This window comes from Haemorhous mexicanus, chromosome 18, assembly GCF_027477595.1.
Source record: "Haemorhous mexicanus isolate bHaeMex1 chromosome 18, bHaeMex1.pri, whole genome shotgun sequence".
NCBI classification, from domain to species: domain Eukaryota; kingdom Metazoa; phylum Chordata; class Aves; order Passeriformes; family Fringillidae; genus Haemorhous; species Haemorhous mexicanus.
The window spans coordinates 8,468,019-8,487,601 of NC_082358.1; the positions used below are offsets into that span (position 1 = coordinate 8,468,019).

Consider the following 19,583-nt stretch of genomic DNA (forward strand, 5'->3'; position numbering starts at 1 on the left):
GGCTACGTAACAGCTCTACTCATTTTCGGCACTCCCTCTCCTCTATTTAGCTTATTTAGATTATCCAGGTATTCTGCGTGCAGACAGCCTGCCAGAGTCAGAACATCTATGAACCACCAAAAACCACAGAAGCCTTTTTTCACCCCAAATGCTGGTGCTGGACCATCTGCTGCCCCAGCCACAGCTCATGTGTGAGGCCATCGCTGCTATTCTGCAATGGCAGCGCTGTGGAATGCCAGGAAGTCAGGGATTGTGTCACCACACGGATCTCAGCACTCCCACAGCCCCAGGCATGAGATCCCTGCTCACCCTGCAGAACCCAGACACATAACATCATAATTCATGTTATTTCCTTACTGCCCAAAAAAGAGAAAGGACTTGGCCATAAAGTGAGTTTCCAAGTAGTTTCAATAAACTGTAATTGATATCACATTTATGCTCTTGAGAAACATTTTTAGATCCATTTATCCAACAGTGACGGCAGTAACAGCAGGACCTGCCCTGACACTGGGAAAAGTCTCAGTGCTGCTACCCACAGGCATCATCCCAGCAGGGCAGGGAGCCCCTGTGACTGTGGGGGGCCCCTGCAGTGTCCCACAGCCTCCCGTGGCTCTCAGAGCCTCCCGGGTGTCCATTCCCGAAGAGCCACATGGCATCTCTGCAGGAGCTGCACCATCTTCAGCGCTCTCTAAGTGCATAAAACCAGATTTAACAAAGCAAAGCAGCAACACAGCCCCACCCCTTACTGACTTGAGCAGAGCTCTGGAACAGCTGCAGTTAAAAGAGGGGAAAGGAAAAGCCACATTGCCTTAGAATGGAGGAGGATTTCAGAAAAAGGACTGAAACCACACAAGCAGATTTTACAGTGTTTATTTTTCCAATAGCACAAGGGACAGACATGAGCAGGCCCCCCCCGAGGGCTCTGCCCCCCAGACCAGTCCGAGCTGAACACTGCAGTGGCCCCCCAGAAGGCAGAGCCAGCCCCCTGCTCCGCTCCCCATCTTTGGTAAGCAGGTTCCACACCTCCGCTCGCCCCCAGGGGCACCGCAGCCCTGCCCAGGCCAGGGCACCGGGCTCTCCTTCTCGTGTGATGAGGCTGGTGGATGCATTGAGCATAAAACCATCTCAGGGACTGAACTTGTTCCACCCCTCACAATTGTGGCTGAAAGAGGAACTTGCACGGCTGAAAGAAAGTGCATGGTGAAGGGAGGTAGGATGGAGCTGGAAAAGGGACGAGAAGAAAAAAATGAAAATAAACTCCCTAAAATTCTTGCTACTGCCCACTTGAATATACCAGCGGCTTCTCCCCCTCGCTGAAGCAATTAACTCTTGATTGGGAATTGCTCCAAAGAGGAAGAGAATTGCAGTTTTGCTCTCCCTCTCTGGATGCACATGGATGTTCATTCACCTCCTTGCAGTGCAGGTACAACCATGCCCTGGGAGCTCAGGTGCAGCAACAACAGGCAAGAGCTTAAATGAGCAACCGGGGAGTTGAGCTTGGCTCAGCAAATCCCACCTGGTCATCCTTGAGCCTGCACAGCACAGTCCACCCAGGCACCACGGGCACGGGGAGGCTGTGGGAACCAAGACCCCAGTGTGGTGAGCCTCACGTCAGGCAAGACGGAATACAGTGGCTCTGACAATAACTAACACCACTTTAATGCAATACTGCTGTAGAGCCTGGAAATCCAAGGAAAAAAAAAGACCCCTTTATGCTCTATGTACATTACATCCATTTACAGAGTTGGCCAGTACTGTGTACAACATATAAATATATGATCAAACAGATGCAGAGAGGATACTTACAGGAGCCAAATAACTCACTTTATACATCCAAGAATGAAAATATAAAAAAAAAAGGAAAATAAAAAAGAGGAAAGAACACTTCTTTAAATGTTAAGTGATGGTCACACAGATGCACAGCTCGATGCTCACAGGTGCTCAGCTGCTGTGGGGTTTCAGGTCCTCACCACAAAGCTGCAGTGCAGAGCTCGCTGACCCTACCACTGAGCTCCAGGGAACCTCCAGTGTTCCACAGCAGTTTGTGGAAGTTGGCCAAAGGAGGCAGGCACAGCTGCTGGGCCAGTTCAGCCAGGAACAGTTCCCTGGCCACACAGCTTCCTGCAGGCCAGCAGAAGGCATTTGCTTGGCACTTGCCCCGAAATTCTTTTTCCTCTTCTTGCATCCTCCACGTGGATTCCATGTGGCACATGGTGGGCTGCACACGGCTCCTGCAGAGCACATCCCTGGGCACCACATCCTGCTGTAGCATCCAAAGACTGCATGGGACCATCCCTGCAGGGCAGCTCTTCTGCTTACACTCACTGCACAGCCGCACTTCCCACACAAACCAGGAATGGAGATGGCAGAAGGGGAGAGTGGAAGACTGTAGGGCCTCACCTTGCGCAGCCCTGAAATAGCAAACACCATCTTCCAGTTCCTTTGGATGTAAGGATTTCCTCCACAGAAGGTCCAGGGATTGCCACAGCGAACAGCCTCTCCCCCCGGCATCAGCCTCAGAGCACAGCTGGAACTTCCATGATGGCAGGAAGCAGCAGGATTGCTCCCATGGGGCACAGCCCACCCAGAGCAGGGTGTCCCCATCAGCAGGAATGAGCTCTGCACCGTCGACCTCCGTGGGAAGGCAGCTCAACGTTCCTCACCAAAACAAAGTGTAACAGCGTTTCTACTATGAACAGAGAGTACTTTGTGTACTTTGTGTACAGGCGTTAGGATCAGTCGTTATCAAAATACACACACTGAATATACAACCTGTCCCATGGCCATAATTTATTATCTCACCACAAGGCACAATACACAGAGCTTAGAGGGTCCTATACAGTCGTCGTGGCAGAAGGCGCCGCAGCCTTTGCACATGATCATGGCTTTGAGGCTGCACGAGCACTGGAACGAGATCTCGTCGACGCTGCTGCTGTCAGCAAACATCTGCACAGCCAGGGCCGTGTTCCGGCTCGCAGCAAAGTTTGCTTTGTGGGTGAGCTGCACCACGCTCCCAGCAAGGCCTCGGGGGAAAGCCGGAGTGTTGGATGAATAATTAAAGCTGGTGGAATTAAGCTGCAGCTTTGAAAGCTTCCCATAAAACGCTTGCTTGATATTGAGCTGAGAGGGGATGGATGAAGGCTCCAAAGGGTGACACTGTCCTTTTCCTGGATCCCTTGAAAACTTAAAGAAGGGCCAGTCCATGACCAGTGGCTCTCTCTGTGTGTGCCCGGCCAGCTCCGTGGGCTGCTGGGCTATACTCCCCCTGTTCTCTGCATTACTCTTGGCTGGGCTGCCACACACCAGCACCTTCTCACTTCTGATCCCTCCCGGGGTGCTGCTGTGCTGCTTTGAAGTCCATTCCTCCCTGGCGGCTGGGATTCCTTCTCCCAATGCACAGCCCTTGTCCAAGGGAATCTGTTTGCCAGGGGACAAGGTTTCCATGGCTGAACTGTGTTCCAAAGCCCTGGAGTGATGCAGCCTCACACTGGGGCTGGAAGGAAAACCAGAACCAAAGAGCTTTTTGCCTTGCACCCCGCTGTAATTTTTATTGACCAATGCACCTCCTGTCTGATTTGGTCCAAGAGAAGTTACACCGGGAGATAAAAACTGAGGCTCTGTAGAGGCATTCAGCTTCTCTGGGCTTTTACCTGCTGTGACACTTGCTAATGGGTTGTGCTGTGGCATCCGGGGAACCTTGGGCAAGTCCTTCTGCTCCTCAAAGCTACAGGAAGAAAATGTTCTTTCTCGAGGGTCCACATCTTCGGACTTCAGAGAGGCACTTGCCACGTTTGCCAGTTGGTCTTGGCAGCCTAAAGTCAAACCAACTTTGGAATGTTTTTCTGGGACAGCCTGATCCTCTGCACCCTCTGCTCTAGACAATGCTGCTCCTGACCCACAGGTTTTTTCCTGGGGATCTATGGAAGATCTCACTGAGTGAACATCATCGCTCCTGCTTTGCGCACTCGTCTCTACTCCTACATCTGGAGAAGATTCTTTGCCAAAATAGTGACCGCTGCCTCTGTCCAGCTGCAGGGAGAGGCTTTCTGACTGCTTCTGCAGCACTGGCTGTGCAATTTCCAGCTTGATGTTGACATGAGACACTGGGAGAACTTCTTCCAGTGGAAGCTTGCCCTTCAGCAACTGCATCACCAAAGGGTTGTTGGTCTCAATGGAGGACATGGGCCGAGCAGAGCTGGCTGGACGCTCAGTTTTCTGGGATCCCCACCTCTGAGGTGGGGGTGCAACCAAGTCCCCAGAAGAGGCTGGACCCTCTGTCTCCACAGACAATTTTGACCTAATCCCATTGCACTTCTCACTGCTGCTGTGACAGGAAGAGCCTTTCCCAGCCACTTCCCTACAGCTGACACTTCTGAAACACATCTCCACCTCCACATTCTCATCAACCATGTCCCCTTCCCAATCGGAAGCAGTGTCTGTTGTTTCACTGTGTGTACTCTGTATTTCTTCATCTCCACTTCTCTTCAACTCCTGAGTCTCTCCCAGGGGCTGATGTGCATTTTCTGGTTCGGTTCTGGAGCACCTCTCCCTTGGCTGCAGGAGTTTTTCAGAGGTATCTATCCTGTTCTGAGAAATAAAGTCACCATGCACAGAGGGCTGCAGTAGAGCCTCTGCCTTTTGTTCCTCATTACTCAGTTTGCCATCACTGCCTTTCCCTGTCTGCAGCTGTGCAGTGTCACACACTGCAGGGATCGCTTTCTTCACTCCAACAGTCACCGTTTTGGAGGTATTATCAGCAACACGTTTTTCCAGAAATGCTTGGGAGCTGTTACATCTAAAACCAGACACCTTCTCTGGATCATGGTGTTCTGTGACACTCGATGACAATTCTGGTGGAAAAGGACAACTGGAGGAATTTTGCTTTACATCAGAAGGATAATCCAGCTGTATGGTGGGAGCACCAACATCTCCAAGTTCTACCACAGCCCTGTGTCCCGTGGGACTGACCCCAGCTCCCTGCCCCCCAGAACACAACAGACTGGTCACCACAGGAACCACACATCCCAGCTTTATGCTCTCCTGTGATGCAGCACAAGATGGGAGCTCGGTCCTTGGGTCATGGAGGAGCTGCTCAGGACTCTCCTCCTGCCTCCCAGGAGTTGCATTGTCCAAGGATGACACAGTCAGAGAACCACAGAACGGTGTCCTGGGTGAGCCATCATCAGGCTGAGTGTCCCCTGACCCTGCGGCACAGCCCGCAATGCTGCTCCTTTCACTTTTTGAGGGAGAGTGATCTTGTCTGGAAGAGAGGCAGGAATTCACGCTGGCTTCCTGAGCAGCCCCTTTGGAGTCAGCCTTCCCTCCACTCAGATGAACAGACAACTGTAGTTGTGCTCGCTGTAGATCTGACGCACGTTTTCCATGAGCTCTCTTGGATCTCCTGTGCTGGGAACGGCTGCTGGGTTCTCCTCCACCGCCTCCTTCATCGGTGCCTCTCCCCCCACCAGGGCCACCCCCTCCTCCGATGGCGGCGGTGGCGGCTTCGCGCTGGGCTCGGGCTTGCAGAGCACGGGCCTTAATGTCTGCGAGGGTCCGGGCCCCGGGGCGGCCCCGGCCGGAGGGCTCCGTGCTGGAGATGATCCGAGGGCAGATCTGGTAAGTGGGCTGACCTTTAACCACCCAGGGTGGTTTAATACGTGAAAGTTGAATCTGAAAGAAAGGAAAATGCGGTAAGTTCTAACACCGACCATCTCCAGCGAAATGTGTTTTACTGGCAACTTCTCATCACAATTTTTAGCACAAAATTCAACAAAAATTTCAACTTAGAAACTAATTTGGCCAGAGAAGCAGCACAGTCCCACAAACTCTGCTCTGTGATCTGTAAAGCTCAGTTCACACTAATATTGTTTTACCAGAGGCTGCAGGCAAATATGAAGTAAGTTATTTATAGCCACGCCTTCAAAGATCAAACTGGTCTTCTCTACACCAGGATGACTGCCCTGAAGCTACCAAAATGGGTATCCTGGTCAAAATGGAAAAAGTCAGGAGGAACACTGAGATTCTGTCCAAAAGCAAAGGAAAAGAACTCAGAAACTAGACAGGATAAAGAACACGATTTCAAGGTCTTTTGCAGTCAGTCAGCTCATTTCAGGCAGTGTTTCTGTAGCCACAGAAATGCAAATGAAGGGAGTAAGTCAAGGTTACCCTGTGCTCTTGTGCAAAGACCTTGGGATGATTTTCCATTCTTTGCCTGTCTAAATACGACAGCAAACCATGGCAGGCAGAGGCACTTCACCAGCTTTACCAATGAAACCCTTCGACTTCTTCCCTTAAGATGGCAACACTTGACATTTTAATAATGTTTTGATACTACTGAGCACGGCAGCCCTGAGATACAGCAGCTCTAAAGCTCTTTCTTACCCGGATGGGTGGGACTTTGGGCTCCTCTTTAGTAGGCTGTGGCTTTTCTGGGTGAACACTTTCAATTGTGTTACGAAAGGACTGACGATCTTCAAGCCGGGGCTTCTTTTCGGGGAAGGACGCAGAGGCAGCCTCCTCAAAGCTTTTCCTCTTCTGCTCCTTGGACTCCTGAGCAGAGTTCTCCTGAGGCAAACTGGGAATTCTGCTGGTAGCTGCCAACGATGGATCCTCTGATTTGCTGTTTGATTTGGAAGTCTCTGGGGAGAGGTGCAGTTCGGTACTCTCTGCCTTCAATCCTGCTACCGAGGGGCTGGTCAGATCATCTCTCTTCAGGTCTGTCTCAGGCTTTGGCTCTTTATGAAGTGAGGGATCTGGCCCCACGGTAGCAGGCTCTTTGGGAGTCTCCGTGTGCTCAGGTTCCCGCAGTCTGTACAGGCTCCTCCTGGCCCGGCACCGCAGGTCGGCCCGGGAGCGTTTCCGGAAGCGCCCGTCCCTCTGGCGCGTGGTCGGCCCGCGTGGCAGCCTGGCTTCTCCTTTAACAGACAGCTCTGTCCTGTTCTCAGCGTCCTCCTGTACTGAATTCTGTGCCTGGGATTCTTCCTGGGTCAAACCCAACCTATAAGGCAAACACAAAAAGCCAGCTAAAATCTAAAGCTCACCCCAATTTCAGTGTTACCGAATACTGCCAACACAGGCAGAGAGTCACCAAAGCCTCATTAACTCATCCTGCAAGGGGAGAACCCACACATTCCACACTGCTATCATATGGAATGAGAAAAAAACCCGAAAAATTTGTGATGGAAAATACCATCAACTTTTCTTGGAAACAGAAGAGATGGGCTACAAAATTGTACTGAATCCAGCCAATTCCACTAAGGATTTTCCCAGAACAACAGTCAGAGCAATTCATCCCACAACCTATGTTTTTCAAGGAGTTTATAAGCTGCATCTGCTCAGGTGAACAGAAACACACTCTGCCACCTGCATAAATATAGATAAAACATGACAGACACAGTAAAATTTCTCACTTTTGCCCATAGTAGTCCTCAAAGAACTTCTCTTTCCATTGCTCCACTCTCTTTTCCTTTTCCATCTCCTGCCGGATTCGAACTTGCATTTCGTGGGTGAATTCACCTACATTGTAGCAAGAGACTGGAATTCAGTTCCAAACAAAACTTATTCTGCAAATGCAACCTCTAGTGTTTGAACTGTACAGCAGTTAAATATATGAAAGGCAGACCTGCTGTTAACACCCTGCTCCCCATCCCACTCTGGATCCACATGCTGCCTGTGGCTCCAGGAAAAATCATGTTTTAACAGACAGGCCACCTTTTAAGAAAAAATAAGTCTGGCACTACTTTACACCTTCACCAGTTCATGCTCAAGGTCCCATGGCTCCAAAATAAACTGCATTGTTGATTTTAAACAAAAAAAAGAAAAAGCCGTGGGCAACATGCAGCAAAGGTGTACAAAGTTCCCACTCATTAACTGCAAAAGAAACCCAAAAATCCTACAAAATGAGCAGCTATTCCCCAGGCACTCAGGAAAGCAAAGCCACTCACCATCAGCAAGCCGCTCCCTCCAGCTCTGTGCAGCGTGGGTGAAGAACTCGTTGTTCAGAGCGCTGCCACTGAGGCGCATCAGCCCGTCAGCCCCCACCTAGCAGGACAGAGCCAGGACAAACTGAACACATCTGCTCCAGCTGTCCCACACTGAAGAGGTAATCAGGGAAGGGAAAACACCTGAGTGCTCATACCTGTCTATCGACTTCAGGCAGAAGGTAAAGCAGTTGCTGCTGGAAGTGTGATGGAAGCGCGTTAAAGGTCCTGGAGTTGATCAGCGCTCGCAGGTTTGTGTTGACAAGGATGGAGCCTGGGGTTTCAAAGTCAATATCCTCACCCCTGTTACGTTTCATTTGCCCTGGATTTTAAGGACAGGCAAATAAAATTAACATTGTTGTACAGAAGTATTTCAGCATGAAATTTATGTCAAACTGAAATAACAAAAGGAGTAAGAGACGTGATAAAGACTGAAGCATTCAAGTGTGAAGAATGACTCTCCAGCACAGTAATTAATAAACCCACATCTGGAATTCTGACATGAGGTCACAGTTCTGCCATATTCAGCTACCATTCTCAATGCTGCTCTTCAGACCAGCCAATCTTTTAAACAATTTTATCACTAGCGCTCAAGGTGGAAAACCTGGCTTGTGACCTCAGGTCATCAAATGCCTCCTGGTGCTCTTTTCTCAGATACATGTGGACTTCACCATCACCAACTATTCTTCTGCCTTTACCCAGGAGCACGTACCAGCCGTGGGCTTTCGGATGCCCCTCAGCAGCTGTGGAGGATCCCTGTTTATCTCTGTCCTACTGCGCAGGCTGGTTTTGCACAGGGCCAAGGAGCTGCTGCTGCTGCTGGATGTGCTGCTGCTCTCCCCATCAGCGTGCCTTCCTGTGAAGCCTAAATGCAAAACAACATCATAAAAACACGCAAAGAACAGTCAAAGCCCAACTGGGAGAGTGGTTTATCATACAGGAATTCTCTGTTACTGACAAATCTGCTATTACAGTGTATTGCCCAGGTACCAACTATTTTGAGTGAGTTAAACACACACACAACTCTGCAGTCTCAAATCATTCTCAGCAGGTTTTACAGAAATCCTCATGCAAACACTGATGACTGGGGACAGTCTGAGAGAGATCTGTGAGGTCATTAGGATCCCCCCCAAAGCCATGCTCACCTGAGGCAGACTCCATGTGTGCCCCGTTTACTTTCAGTGGGGTTAACACCACCCGTGGCAGCATGACACCAGTCTTTTTCTTCTGTTTGGTTGTCTGCAGACCAGAGGGAAACCAAAAACAAAACAAAGGAATGAAGGCATTATGGAAGAGTAATCTTCCGAGCAGCATGTTCCTCAGTTAAAGAGCTGCCTGGCTCCTCCTAGCTGAATCTTCAGGCAACACTACATTTAGGACTGGCAGAGAATTCAAAATTGTCTTCCCATACATGATCCCTTTCCATCCTGCCACTTCTTGCCCAAGGAGACAGACTCGTAACTATCTCTGAGGCACTTAGGCATAAACAGTCCCTGTCATACCACCCCAGCAGTAATGAAAGCTCCCCTTGAGAGGCTTCATCCTTCCCAGTAGTCCCACTTTTACCCACCTGGGAAGCAGTTCTGTAGCTCTCCCTGGTAGCAGGTCCTTTGCTCTGAGATTCTGTGGAACACGAGGCGTTAGAAGAAGTTTCATCAAGAGACACTGAAAGAGATGAGCTCTCAGTCAGACACAGAAGTAGGTCCTGGAGTTAAAGGTTAATGTCACCAGACACTTACCATCATTGTCACCACTCACAGTGCTGGCTTCGTTGGACCCACAGCTTTCTGCATCTGCTGTGTCCTCCAGCTCCTCTCCTTCTGGCACTGACAGGTTCCGAGACCACTGCAAGGCATCTTTCTAGAGGGGGAACAGAACTGGGGTGGCTACAGCCCTCCCTCCCTCCCAAATCTACACCAATGGGACAAGACAGTTAACTGGATATACTTTAACATTCAATTTTCCCCTATTTTAATCCTTGATGCAGAAAGGGATTTTAAGGTACATTTGGGCTCATAGCAGAAGAGAAGTCACTTAAACTAAGAGCACTTCATAGCCCCTTCCTAGACAAGTAATACATACCCAAAATACCAGGTTAATAAAAATTAATTTAATAGAAAGGTTCGTAATATGTTATAATTTCTGTAAGTAATGAGTTCGTATTAAAGAGAAGCATCACACTATAAAAGAACAAGTAGCATCAGAGTGGCCAAACACTAAGACAGCAAGCTTAGGAGATTTATTTCCTACTTGTACAATAAAAGCAATTTCAATGCCATCTATTTTCAGCAAAATGTGTCAATTCAACAGGATTTTCTAATAGCAGAAAAAAGATGAAATGAAATAGCTGAGATCAAGTTGATATTTATCAGGGAATCCAACAGTACGAAACAATGCAAAAGAAAACCTCAGGACCAGAAATATTTTCAATATTTAATATTACTGGAACAATAAACTAAAAATAAAAAAGTATTCCAGAGAGATTTCAAGATCTGAGGAAAATATTGATGCTAAATAACACAGAATGTAGTGGAACACAGAACAGGCAGCCAGAAGAATGAATATACATTTTCCTATCAAGATTTTACGTGTCGCTACAAGACCAATTCCTTGGTTGGCTGTTTTCCCTTGTGGCTGGCAGCAAGGTAGTGCACAGATCTGTTCTGAAGAACAGCCACCTGAGCTGGACACCAGGTACAGAAGTAACAGGATTCAAGAAATACCAGTTGGGGGTTTTAAAAAGAATTTATCATAGATGGCTGAATACAGCTGAAAGGTACAAGCTCCAAGGAAATAATGAATTCCAGACCCTCTCGCACATGATGATCTCACTGCTCATGATGCTCAGTGACAGGGTAACACTCAGCCCTGCACAAGGAGCAGAACTCACCCCTGGGCCCTCAGCTGGGAGCAGAGCTCAGTATTTACCTTGAGTGTGAAAAGGCTGATGCGTCCAGGCAGTTTGTAGAAGAGCCCATCCCCTCCCCGGGAATTGGAGTGGAGCATGGCATTGAGGCAGGCCAGGGGAGATGTGCCACTGCAGCAGAGACAGAGAAAAGAGACAGCTTAAGAAACAGACTATCAAGAAAACAGCCTGAAAGAAGTGGTTAAATGGGCATCCTTTAGCTGATGAGAGGAACAGAGGTGATGCTATTAACTTTATGGGACAGGCACTTCAGTGAGAACAGTGTCACTGGTTTCATTCTGACCTGTACATCAGCCTTGCACATCACAGCCAACAGTAAATGTGACACCAATTTTAAAGCTGCCCTCATCTGTTCTTAGACATTTCTAACTTTTATTACCTGTTATTTATAACAGGAAACCCCCTCCTCTCCTGGAATCCTTCAGTGTTGGATTGATTTTATAAAACCCCCAGATTTATTCAGCAGTAGAAAGATGTAACAAACTATAGACATACATGTTACTGGAATGTCTCCCGGATATGTCACTGACCAAACTACTTGAGCAGAGCTCGATAAAAAGACTCTGATGCTCTCATTTGTTAATTCCTACATAACTCCCTGGTTAAAGCCCCATCCTACATAAACACTGATGGAACTGCTGTGCCACGTAATATGGTGTTTTCCAGTAAGTCCCACGTGTACGGGCAGAAAGTTGTCTGGAAGACACATTACAGCACTATTGACTGCATTCCTAGTAAAAGTGAAACTGAAAACTGGATTGAGATAAAATATTTCAAAGAAAATCATTGTCAAATTGAAAACATAGAATTTCTGTTTCCACCCTGTATGTGCCTGGGTTTTGGACATTTCTTCACATTCCACTACAACACGCAAAGTTACCCTGTATCACTTTCATATCACGTGAACAAAATTTCCAGCCTTCTGTCCTGTTAGACAGTGTTTTCCCCTCTGTGTTTACCAGACACTCCAAGCACACTCACCAGCCACAGAGCTCTCTTAAAACAGCAAACTAAGTAATTTTCCCCAAAACAAAAAAAAAACCAAGCAGCTAAAACTCTACCAGGAGCTAAACTCAGCATGGTACTGGCTCATGGGCATGTCAGTGCCTGGTATGGAACACAGCCCTCCCAGCAGAGTAGCATGACCCCCCAACCAGGGAGCCCCACCTCAGAATTGATTCAGAAGGAAAAACATCTCAAGGCACTGAGCTATTTCCTTCAGGAAATGGAGTTTCAGGAAGAGCTTCTATACAAGCACTAGCAAAGCCTGCTGCACGTTCAGCCAGGCAGGCTCACTGCCTTTATTCTGCAAACAATCACACTCTGAAGAAAACAATCTTTTCTTAAAGCAGAGAACTAGTGACCGGGGAAGGAAAAGCAGATATCCCAAGGGAAACCATCGACCTTTAAAGGAATGAGTTAGGTTTGTGGGATTTAACATGACACATGTTCTAAAGTCTGGTCTTTACTTACACAGTGTGACAGGTCACTTGTAAAAACTGGGAAAGCACAGGATAATTTATGTGTGTGAAGAGCCTTGCTATTATCTTTGGCAGGGGCCAGCCTGTGCACAGAGATCTTCAACTGCCTGCTGAGGTAACAGGACTTATGTGAGTGAGTTGTAGAAGATCGATTAAAGCAAAGCCCCTCTTATGAAGATCCTCATTAAAATCTGTCTGAATTCTACTGAAATCACTGCCCATATCCAAACCAGAGATCTCAGAAAGCATCACAGAACCACAGAACAGTTTGGGTTGGAAGGGACCTTAAAGACTACCTTGTTCCAAATCCTCTGCCATGGGCAGGGGCACCTTTCACCAGACCAGGTTGCTCCAAGCCCTGTCCAGTCTGGCCTCAGAGACTTCCAAGGATGAAGTAGCCCCAGCTTCTCTGGGCAACTTGTGCCATGACCTCACCACCCTCACAACAACGAATTTCTTCCTAATATCCAATCTAAATCTACCCTCCTTCACCTGAAGTCCATTGCCCCTTGTCCTACCACTACAAGCCCCTGTGAAAAGTCCCTCCCCAGCCTTCTTGTAAGCCCGTGGAAGGTGTGTGTTCCAACAGTTCCAAATCTGATGTAGCAGCACACACCAGCCTCATGCCTCTCCAAACAACAGCAGGTCCCACACCCAACACCTCTGTACACGTCACTGATTTTCACTATTCAAAACACCCCAGCTGTTTCCTGATTTCACACAAACAAGGAGCAGAAACAAGCTAACATTTAGGTCCCAGAAGAAATCAGTTTACCTTCTGCAGTTGGGTAAAGTACAGGTTCAGGAAATGCAAACACCACAGTGAAAAACAGCCCACAGAAACAAAGGGAGGGAGAAGCAAAACTAGAAACAGTCCTTGCATCTGGATTTGTCAGAAGTCCATCCCTGGACAGCAGCTTTTCCTGTCTCTGGTAGTCGAACTTCTTTTTTTTTTTTTTTTTGCCAGGCAGCAGCAACTGAGGCATTTGGACTATCACAGTTACCCACTTTCTTTGAGCTGCAAGACACTCTGTATTTCTACTACTGTCATGGAAACAGATGGAAGCTCACAGGAACTTAACCAAGGAAAGCAGTCTCCCACTTCTGCCCTTTCCAAGGCTTTGTATCAGGTTCTTTTCCACATGAAATCTACTCTGAGATGGGCATCTCCTCCTACAATGTCAAGAACCACAGCCATGAGATGCGAGCTGTGCTCTCCTGGTGCTCAAGAATCTGAGCACAAGCCAGTGACATAGAGCAGACTGCCTCTTCTAAAATATAATGTCTGCTCTAGAAATGAAGCATCAGAGGAGATAAAACTTAAACTGTTCTCAAACTCAAGTCACAATAGCAGAAACTGCTGGGAGCTACTTATGTGAATACCATGGGAGTGAGTGGTAAGTACAGCACAATGCAGGGGCCTGATCTGCAAGAGGCATTTACTTCACAATAGATGGATTAAGGGACTCTGTATATTATCTAAAAATCCAAGAACATCTCCCAGTTATTATCAGTGAAAAAGAAACCCTCACAATCTGTATATAAATGTCTGTACTGTCATCTGAAATTACCAGGCTGAAAAGAGAAAAAGGGAAGCAAAGTGGGCTGGAGATGAGGCAGAACTGTATGAAGCAAAACCAGCCTTCATACACTGCCTCCCCCATGCTGCACACTGGTTTAGACAAAATCATCAATACTAACCTCATTTCCTTTAGACCTTCAGCCTCTATGACCTGCAGAATCTGTTTTGGGGTCATAGGAGCATCTGAGTAATTTTCCAGCACCTGAAAAGACAGAAAGACCAAGTGTCATTACAGAACTGGCTTCTGCATTCCCAGAACTACTCCATCAGCAGTGGCCCAGACCCAGTAATGTGCCCCTTCAAACTTGATTCACCTGCAAAGACACACAGTAAAATTTCAGGCCACCTCAAGATCCTGGTGAACATGGATCAAAGCCACAAAAGGCTTCACCTTAATCTCTTCCCCAGCTAACTGAAACACAAACATGCAGGAGAAAAAGCAGCAGAATTTGGCCTTGACCCCACCCAGTGGAAGCTTTACCAGATTTCACTACACATTAGATGGAGCTGCTGCCACATAAACCTTCCAAACTGAACAGTGGTGACCTGAAACAATGCAAAACCTTTTCCTACCTCTCCACAAAGCATCCAGTGGGTTTTTGTCACTAAAAGTATCACTGTGCAGCTATACAATCCAATACTGCACCTTCTTTAGATTACTGCATTCATTTAATCTTCACTGCATCCCAGGAAGGGAACCACAAGTTAAGAGTCAGAATTCGTGTCAGAGAAGGACAGAATTCAGAAAAGGACAAAGTAAAGGATTTGGGAAAAAAAAAATTGGCTAGAGACACTAAAAAGACTTAAGAGTGCTTGCCTTTGACATAAAATGAAGAAAATCAGATATTAAAAGGCAACACAATAAAAAACAACTCATTCTTTCACATATTATATCAAGAATAGAATTTTCACTTATATATAAAGCAGTAAAGAGGTTATTGCTTTATTTTTTTTAAGCCTGTGGAACTTACTGCTCCGAAATGTCTAGAAGCAAAAACTCAAGGATTCAAAGAGAGGACCGGACATTTCTGTGGATAAGAAGATTATCCACATAAACAGGAAACAATGAGCAAAAATAAGCTGCAGTAGATGTAAACCACTCAGTTTCTTTGGGAGCAGATTACCCTACAGCTGCTGACCACGCGCCGGCTCCTGCGCCTTCCCCAGCAGCAGACAGTGCTGCTCTTGGAATGCAAAGGCACCCAGCTCCACAGACCTGGGGCCACGAGCAAAAAGAGGCTGAAACAGGCACAGGCCATGGCCTGAACAGGCATGGAAAGCAGTAACAGGAATTCATTCAGGAACTTTTTCATAACCATGGTCTGAACTTCCCCAGCATCACAGCCACACGATGCACAGCCCTGGTGTCATCTGTCCCCAAGTTTTAGGAGTCAGCAACACGGTGCTGTCTCTCAGTCTGACTGGTGTGGGAAGCCAGAGGAAGGACCCAGATGCCCCATTTCGTCAGTAACATCTAGAAGTGAGTCACTGCAGCAGCCACACCAATGGGACATGAGCAAAATCACCCCAAAGCTGTGCAGGCCAACATTTGCACCTCAGACCACCTCCACCCTCCACAAGTAACGAAAAACCCAAGTGTAGTTCTGCACTTCAACTGTATGCTGTGATATGGCTGGGCTGGATGGGGCTTGGAGCAGCCTGGACTAGTGGAAGCTGTCCCTGAGTGTGGCAGGAGGGTGGAACAAGATGATGTTTAAAGATCTTTCCAAGCTAAACCTTGATTCTACAAATGGAATTTCTCTAATCATATCCACCCAACAGGTATTCTGCAGATGCTTGAAGCTCACAAGCTTCTGAGAATGAGGTTAAGAACCTCATGGGGAAGAGAATTAGAGAATTAACTTGAGTTAAAACCCAATGAAAACACAAAGAGTGTGAAGAAAAATCAAAGCAAGTGATGAGCCATATTCAGAGAGAGTAAACTAATTAAATTCCATACAGCTCCATCACACTTCTTCCTCCCTCCATAGGTTACAAGGTCTCCATGCCTCCCTCCTGAGCTGTCACCCCATCACTCAGAGGCTGCAGACAGCTGACATGGAGAAACTCACTGCTCCTGAGCCCTGCAAGTCTGCAAAATACAACATGTCTGTTCCAAAAAATCAGGGAATTATTCAAACCTCTCTCCAGTGACAGACACAGCAAGTGAAGTATGTGGCCTAAAACTGAGCACAAAGGAGCATTTACATACAGATAAAAGAATCTATGCTCAGGGGAACAATTTCCAATCAAGAGCTGTATTAAGTATACAGAGCACTTAATGGAAGAACTGGAGGAGAGGATCCTGCAAGCTTCAGACACCAAATCCCAGTCTCCAGCACTGTCCCTTCTATCCTTCCCTAATCTGACACTCCCAGTAACACATCAGCCTTCCACCCAGAGCTACAACTTCAACATTGGCTATTCCTTACCCACAAAACAGAATTTTCCCCCCTCCACTATTTACAGCAGTGGTAGCTGAGGGTTTCTGTGCTCCTAATTATGCAAGTTTACATCACTTCCTCAATTTACTGGTCATCTAGCTCTGACAGCACTTGTGGGATCCTGCCATGGCTTTGGGCATCCAAAGATGAACCTTTAAAGTTTATTTTATGGAACGTGCAGAGTTTTGGCTCTGTAGGAGGAGCAACACTGAAGAACATTTTTGCCTGTGATTCTCAGAAACGTTGAGCAGAATACAAAATACACCAGCACACGTCAGAGAGGGAAATTAAAAGCATTTTGACAGGGAGCATGTGTAAGCCTAGTGTGAAATAAAGATCTATTTTTAGTGGATTTACAATCAGTCCTGCAAGCTGGAAGTGCAGCTACGCAACTGTAGGTCTCTTTAAGTGGATAATCTAGTATGAGATCGTTCTATTTCTGGTTCATCAATAGCTCTAAGGTGCTGTCAAGGCTTAGACATCTCATGCACCCACCATGCCTGAGGTGCTGGCCAGAAGACAGGTGAGAGGAACTGTGTGAAGAAATGCCTTCCCCATCACACAAGGGTGACGAGGTGTATTAGGTGATTGCTTTAGAGTTACAGTCTCATGTGCTGCTTTGGGTAGCCTATAAATACTGATTTTTTTTCACCTGTCAGAGTTCAGGATGTTTGAATGAGCTGACTTTGTGCAAGGTCACATAACACAGCCTCTGCCCCCAGGGTCACCTGCCAGGAAAGCATCCCTGCCATCTGCAGTGACACACCTGGTTCAAAGAACCTGGATCCCAAGGAGAAATGCAGGATGGAGAATGAGACCACCAGGCTCCTGCTATGAAATTCCAAGTAGCTGCCTTATGCCCTTCTCCAGTTTTTCAAGCAAAGCCATATGGGTCTAAAATATTATCATTTACACACAAAAGATGATGCAAGTTGCTGGAAATCAGATGCTTGTCTGATTAGGTTTTCTCCTGGCAAGCAGTAAGAAAACACTCCAATAGCCAAAAAAATCTTACTCAGAAGCACCAAGAGTTATCCTGAACATCCTCAGTACAAGACATGTGCCTCATTGGACTCACCCACACTGTTCCTTCTGAATGTTTACATGCTTCAATACATAACCTGGGCTGGCAAAACCAAAACAAACACACACAACAGAAAAAACAAAGAAACAAACCACCCTCAAGCTCTTTAAATCCACTTCTGCAGAAGTCCAGGGGCTACACAGAAGGAACATATGTATCCTTGTGAGTTGTACACCACTGACACGGCTGTGGGGAGGAACTGTGGGATCCATTCACATCCAAGTAGCTGGATCATCCCTCACTCCATCCCTGGCACTGCTGTGCCTGTGTCACTGGGTCACCAGGACAGAGCCAGCTCCTTCCACCCAAATGCCAGGCAGACAGCCTAAACACCTCGGCATGCAGCCCTTAAATCAAACCTCTGACTAGCTCCCTGAAAGACAATGAAGTTATTTCTCTTTTTTAGATTTCCTACTTCACAACTGAGATTGAAGATCCAGCTCAAAGGCTTCACAGAGGGAAGTCACCTGCCTCCCAGTGCAACAGTGCAATGACAACGGCATTCCCACAGACATCATCAGGGCAGAGCTGGGCTGGGAAGTTGAAGCCCTCAACAAGGAGATTCTTTAAGACAAAAGGACTGAGACATCTCAACGGCCACTTCTCCTAAACCCAAAAGTGACCAAATACGGCTGATTCAGGGATGTTCAGTCCAGCTGCTGCTACAGCAGCCCAGCACACGCCACCGGCCCCCGGGAGCTGCCGGAGCACAGAAGGACCCCCACCCTCAGTATTTAAACCGGAAACTTTTGACAGCGGCCGTGCCCTCTCCGGAGGCTCCGGTTCCTCCCACGGAGCTTTAAAACCATCTGAAAGGAAGAGAATGAGCGGAACCGTCCCCGCAGCCCTGCCCGGCACGCACGGAACCGCAGCGGGACGGCGGCACCTCCCACGTCCCATGCCGGGAGCCGCTGCAGCCCCGCCCGGCGGGAGGCGGCGGAGGCCGCTGGGACCCCCGGCGGGGGCAGCTCGCCACTGAGGGCCGGGGGCCGCGCTCGCACCGCCCCGGGGCGCCTTCGCACCGGGCAGAGGAATAAAAACAACCGCGCAGGAGAGCCCGGCCACAGCGGCCGGTGGGGGAACCGCGGGAAGCCGCGGGACCGGGCGGGGAACCAGCAACACCGCCCCCGCCCTCCAGGCGGACCCGGCCCCCGCTTCTACCCCCTCAGGAGCGATGGCGGCCCCGCCGACCCCGTTACTCGGGGAGGGGCCGGACGCGGCTGGGAGGCCCTGAGGCACGGCGGAGCCCCCGCGCCCCCGCCCTGGACGCCCCCCCGGCCTCACCAGGCGGGCGGCCTCGGCCCACGTGCGCTCCTTCTTCCTCCTCTGCTTCATCTCCTTCATCCTCCTCCTCCTCCTCCTCCTCCTCCCGCGCGGGCGGGCGCGGCGGGCGCGGACCGTTGGGCGCGCGGGCGGCAGGCGGGCGGCGGCGACTGGGGCGGGCTGGGCGCGACGGGCGCGGCGGGCGGGGCGTGAGGCGGGGGCGACTCCGGGCGCTACGGGAGACGGCGGCGGCGGCGGCGGCTCGGGCCCGGCATAACAACGGGGTCAAAGGGCCGGGAGCGGGGCGGGGCGGTGGGGCCCGGCGACGGTGGCCGCGGCGGGACACGGAGGGACCGGAGGGGAGGGACTGGAGGGGCGGGCCTGGGGCTGGTTTGAAGGAAAACAAACCGCAAGAACCGCCGGGAGTTGTAGTTTTCATGCCTGGCTCTAGCGCAGCACCGCTGTGGCCCGCGGACTACAAGTCCCGGCGGCCGCTGCGCCGCCATGGCGGGAGAGGCCGTCGCCGCCGCATGGCCGCGGCGGGGAAGTGGCGCCGCCCGGGCCGGGGGCGGCTTCGGGACCGAGCTGGAGCTGAGGGCACGAGGCTAAGCCCCCGCGGCTGAGGGCTGCGGCGATTGGTGTTCCAGCATCCCGGTTAGCACGGAATCAGTTAGGCTGGAAAAGACCTCTGAGATCAGCGAGTCCAACCTCTGACCCAACTCCACCATGTCCACCAGAGCAGGGCGACGAGCGCCACGTCCAGCCTTTCCTTAAACACCTCCGGGGTCGGTGACTCCTCCACCTCCCTGGGCAGCGCCTTCCCA

At 49.2% G+C, this 19,583-nt stretch overlaps 1 protein-coding gene across 2 annotated transcripts; it reads right to left on the bottom strand.

The window, feature by feature from the left end:
* Positions 1 to 854: 854 nt before the first annotated feature.
* On the bottom strand, positions 855 to 18,925 carry ASXL1 (ASXL transcriptional regulator 1). Of its 2 annotated transcripts, none has more exons than XM_059862935.1 (12): positions 18,781 to 18,925; positions 14,088 to 14,170; positions 10,908 to 11,016; positions 9,719 to 9,839; positions 9,550 to 9,602; positions 9,125 to 9,218; positions 8,692 to 8,844; positions 8,138 to 8,301; positions 7,944 to 8,040; positions 7,410 to 7,515; positions 6,382 to 6,997; positions 855 to 5,670 (listed from the first exon to the last, which is right to left on the bottom strand). In XM_059862935.1, the coding sequence occupies exons 1-12, from the start codon at positions 18,838 to 18,840 to the stop codon at positions 2,794 to 2,796; spliced, it is 4,533 nt and encodes a 1,510-aa protein (XP_059718918.1). In that variant the 5' UTR covers positions 18,841 to 18,925; the 3' UTR covers positions 855 to 2,793. The 2 variants fall into 2 exon arrangements, with proteins under 2 accessions (XP_059718918.1, XP_059718917.1); XM_059862934.1 differs by having other exon boundaries at positions 9,550 to 9,644.
* Between the last annotated feature and the right edge of the window lie 658 nt (positions 18,926 to 19,583).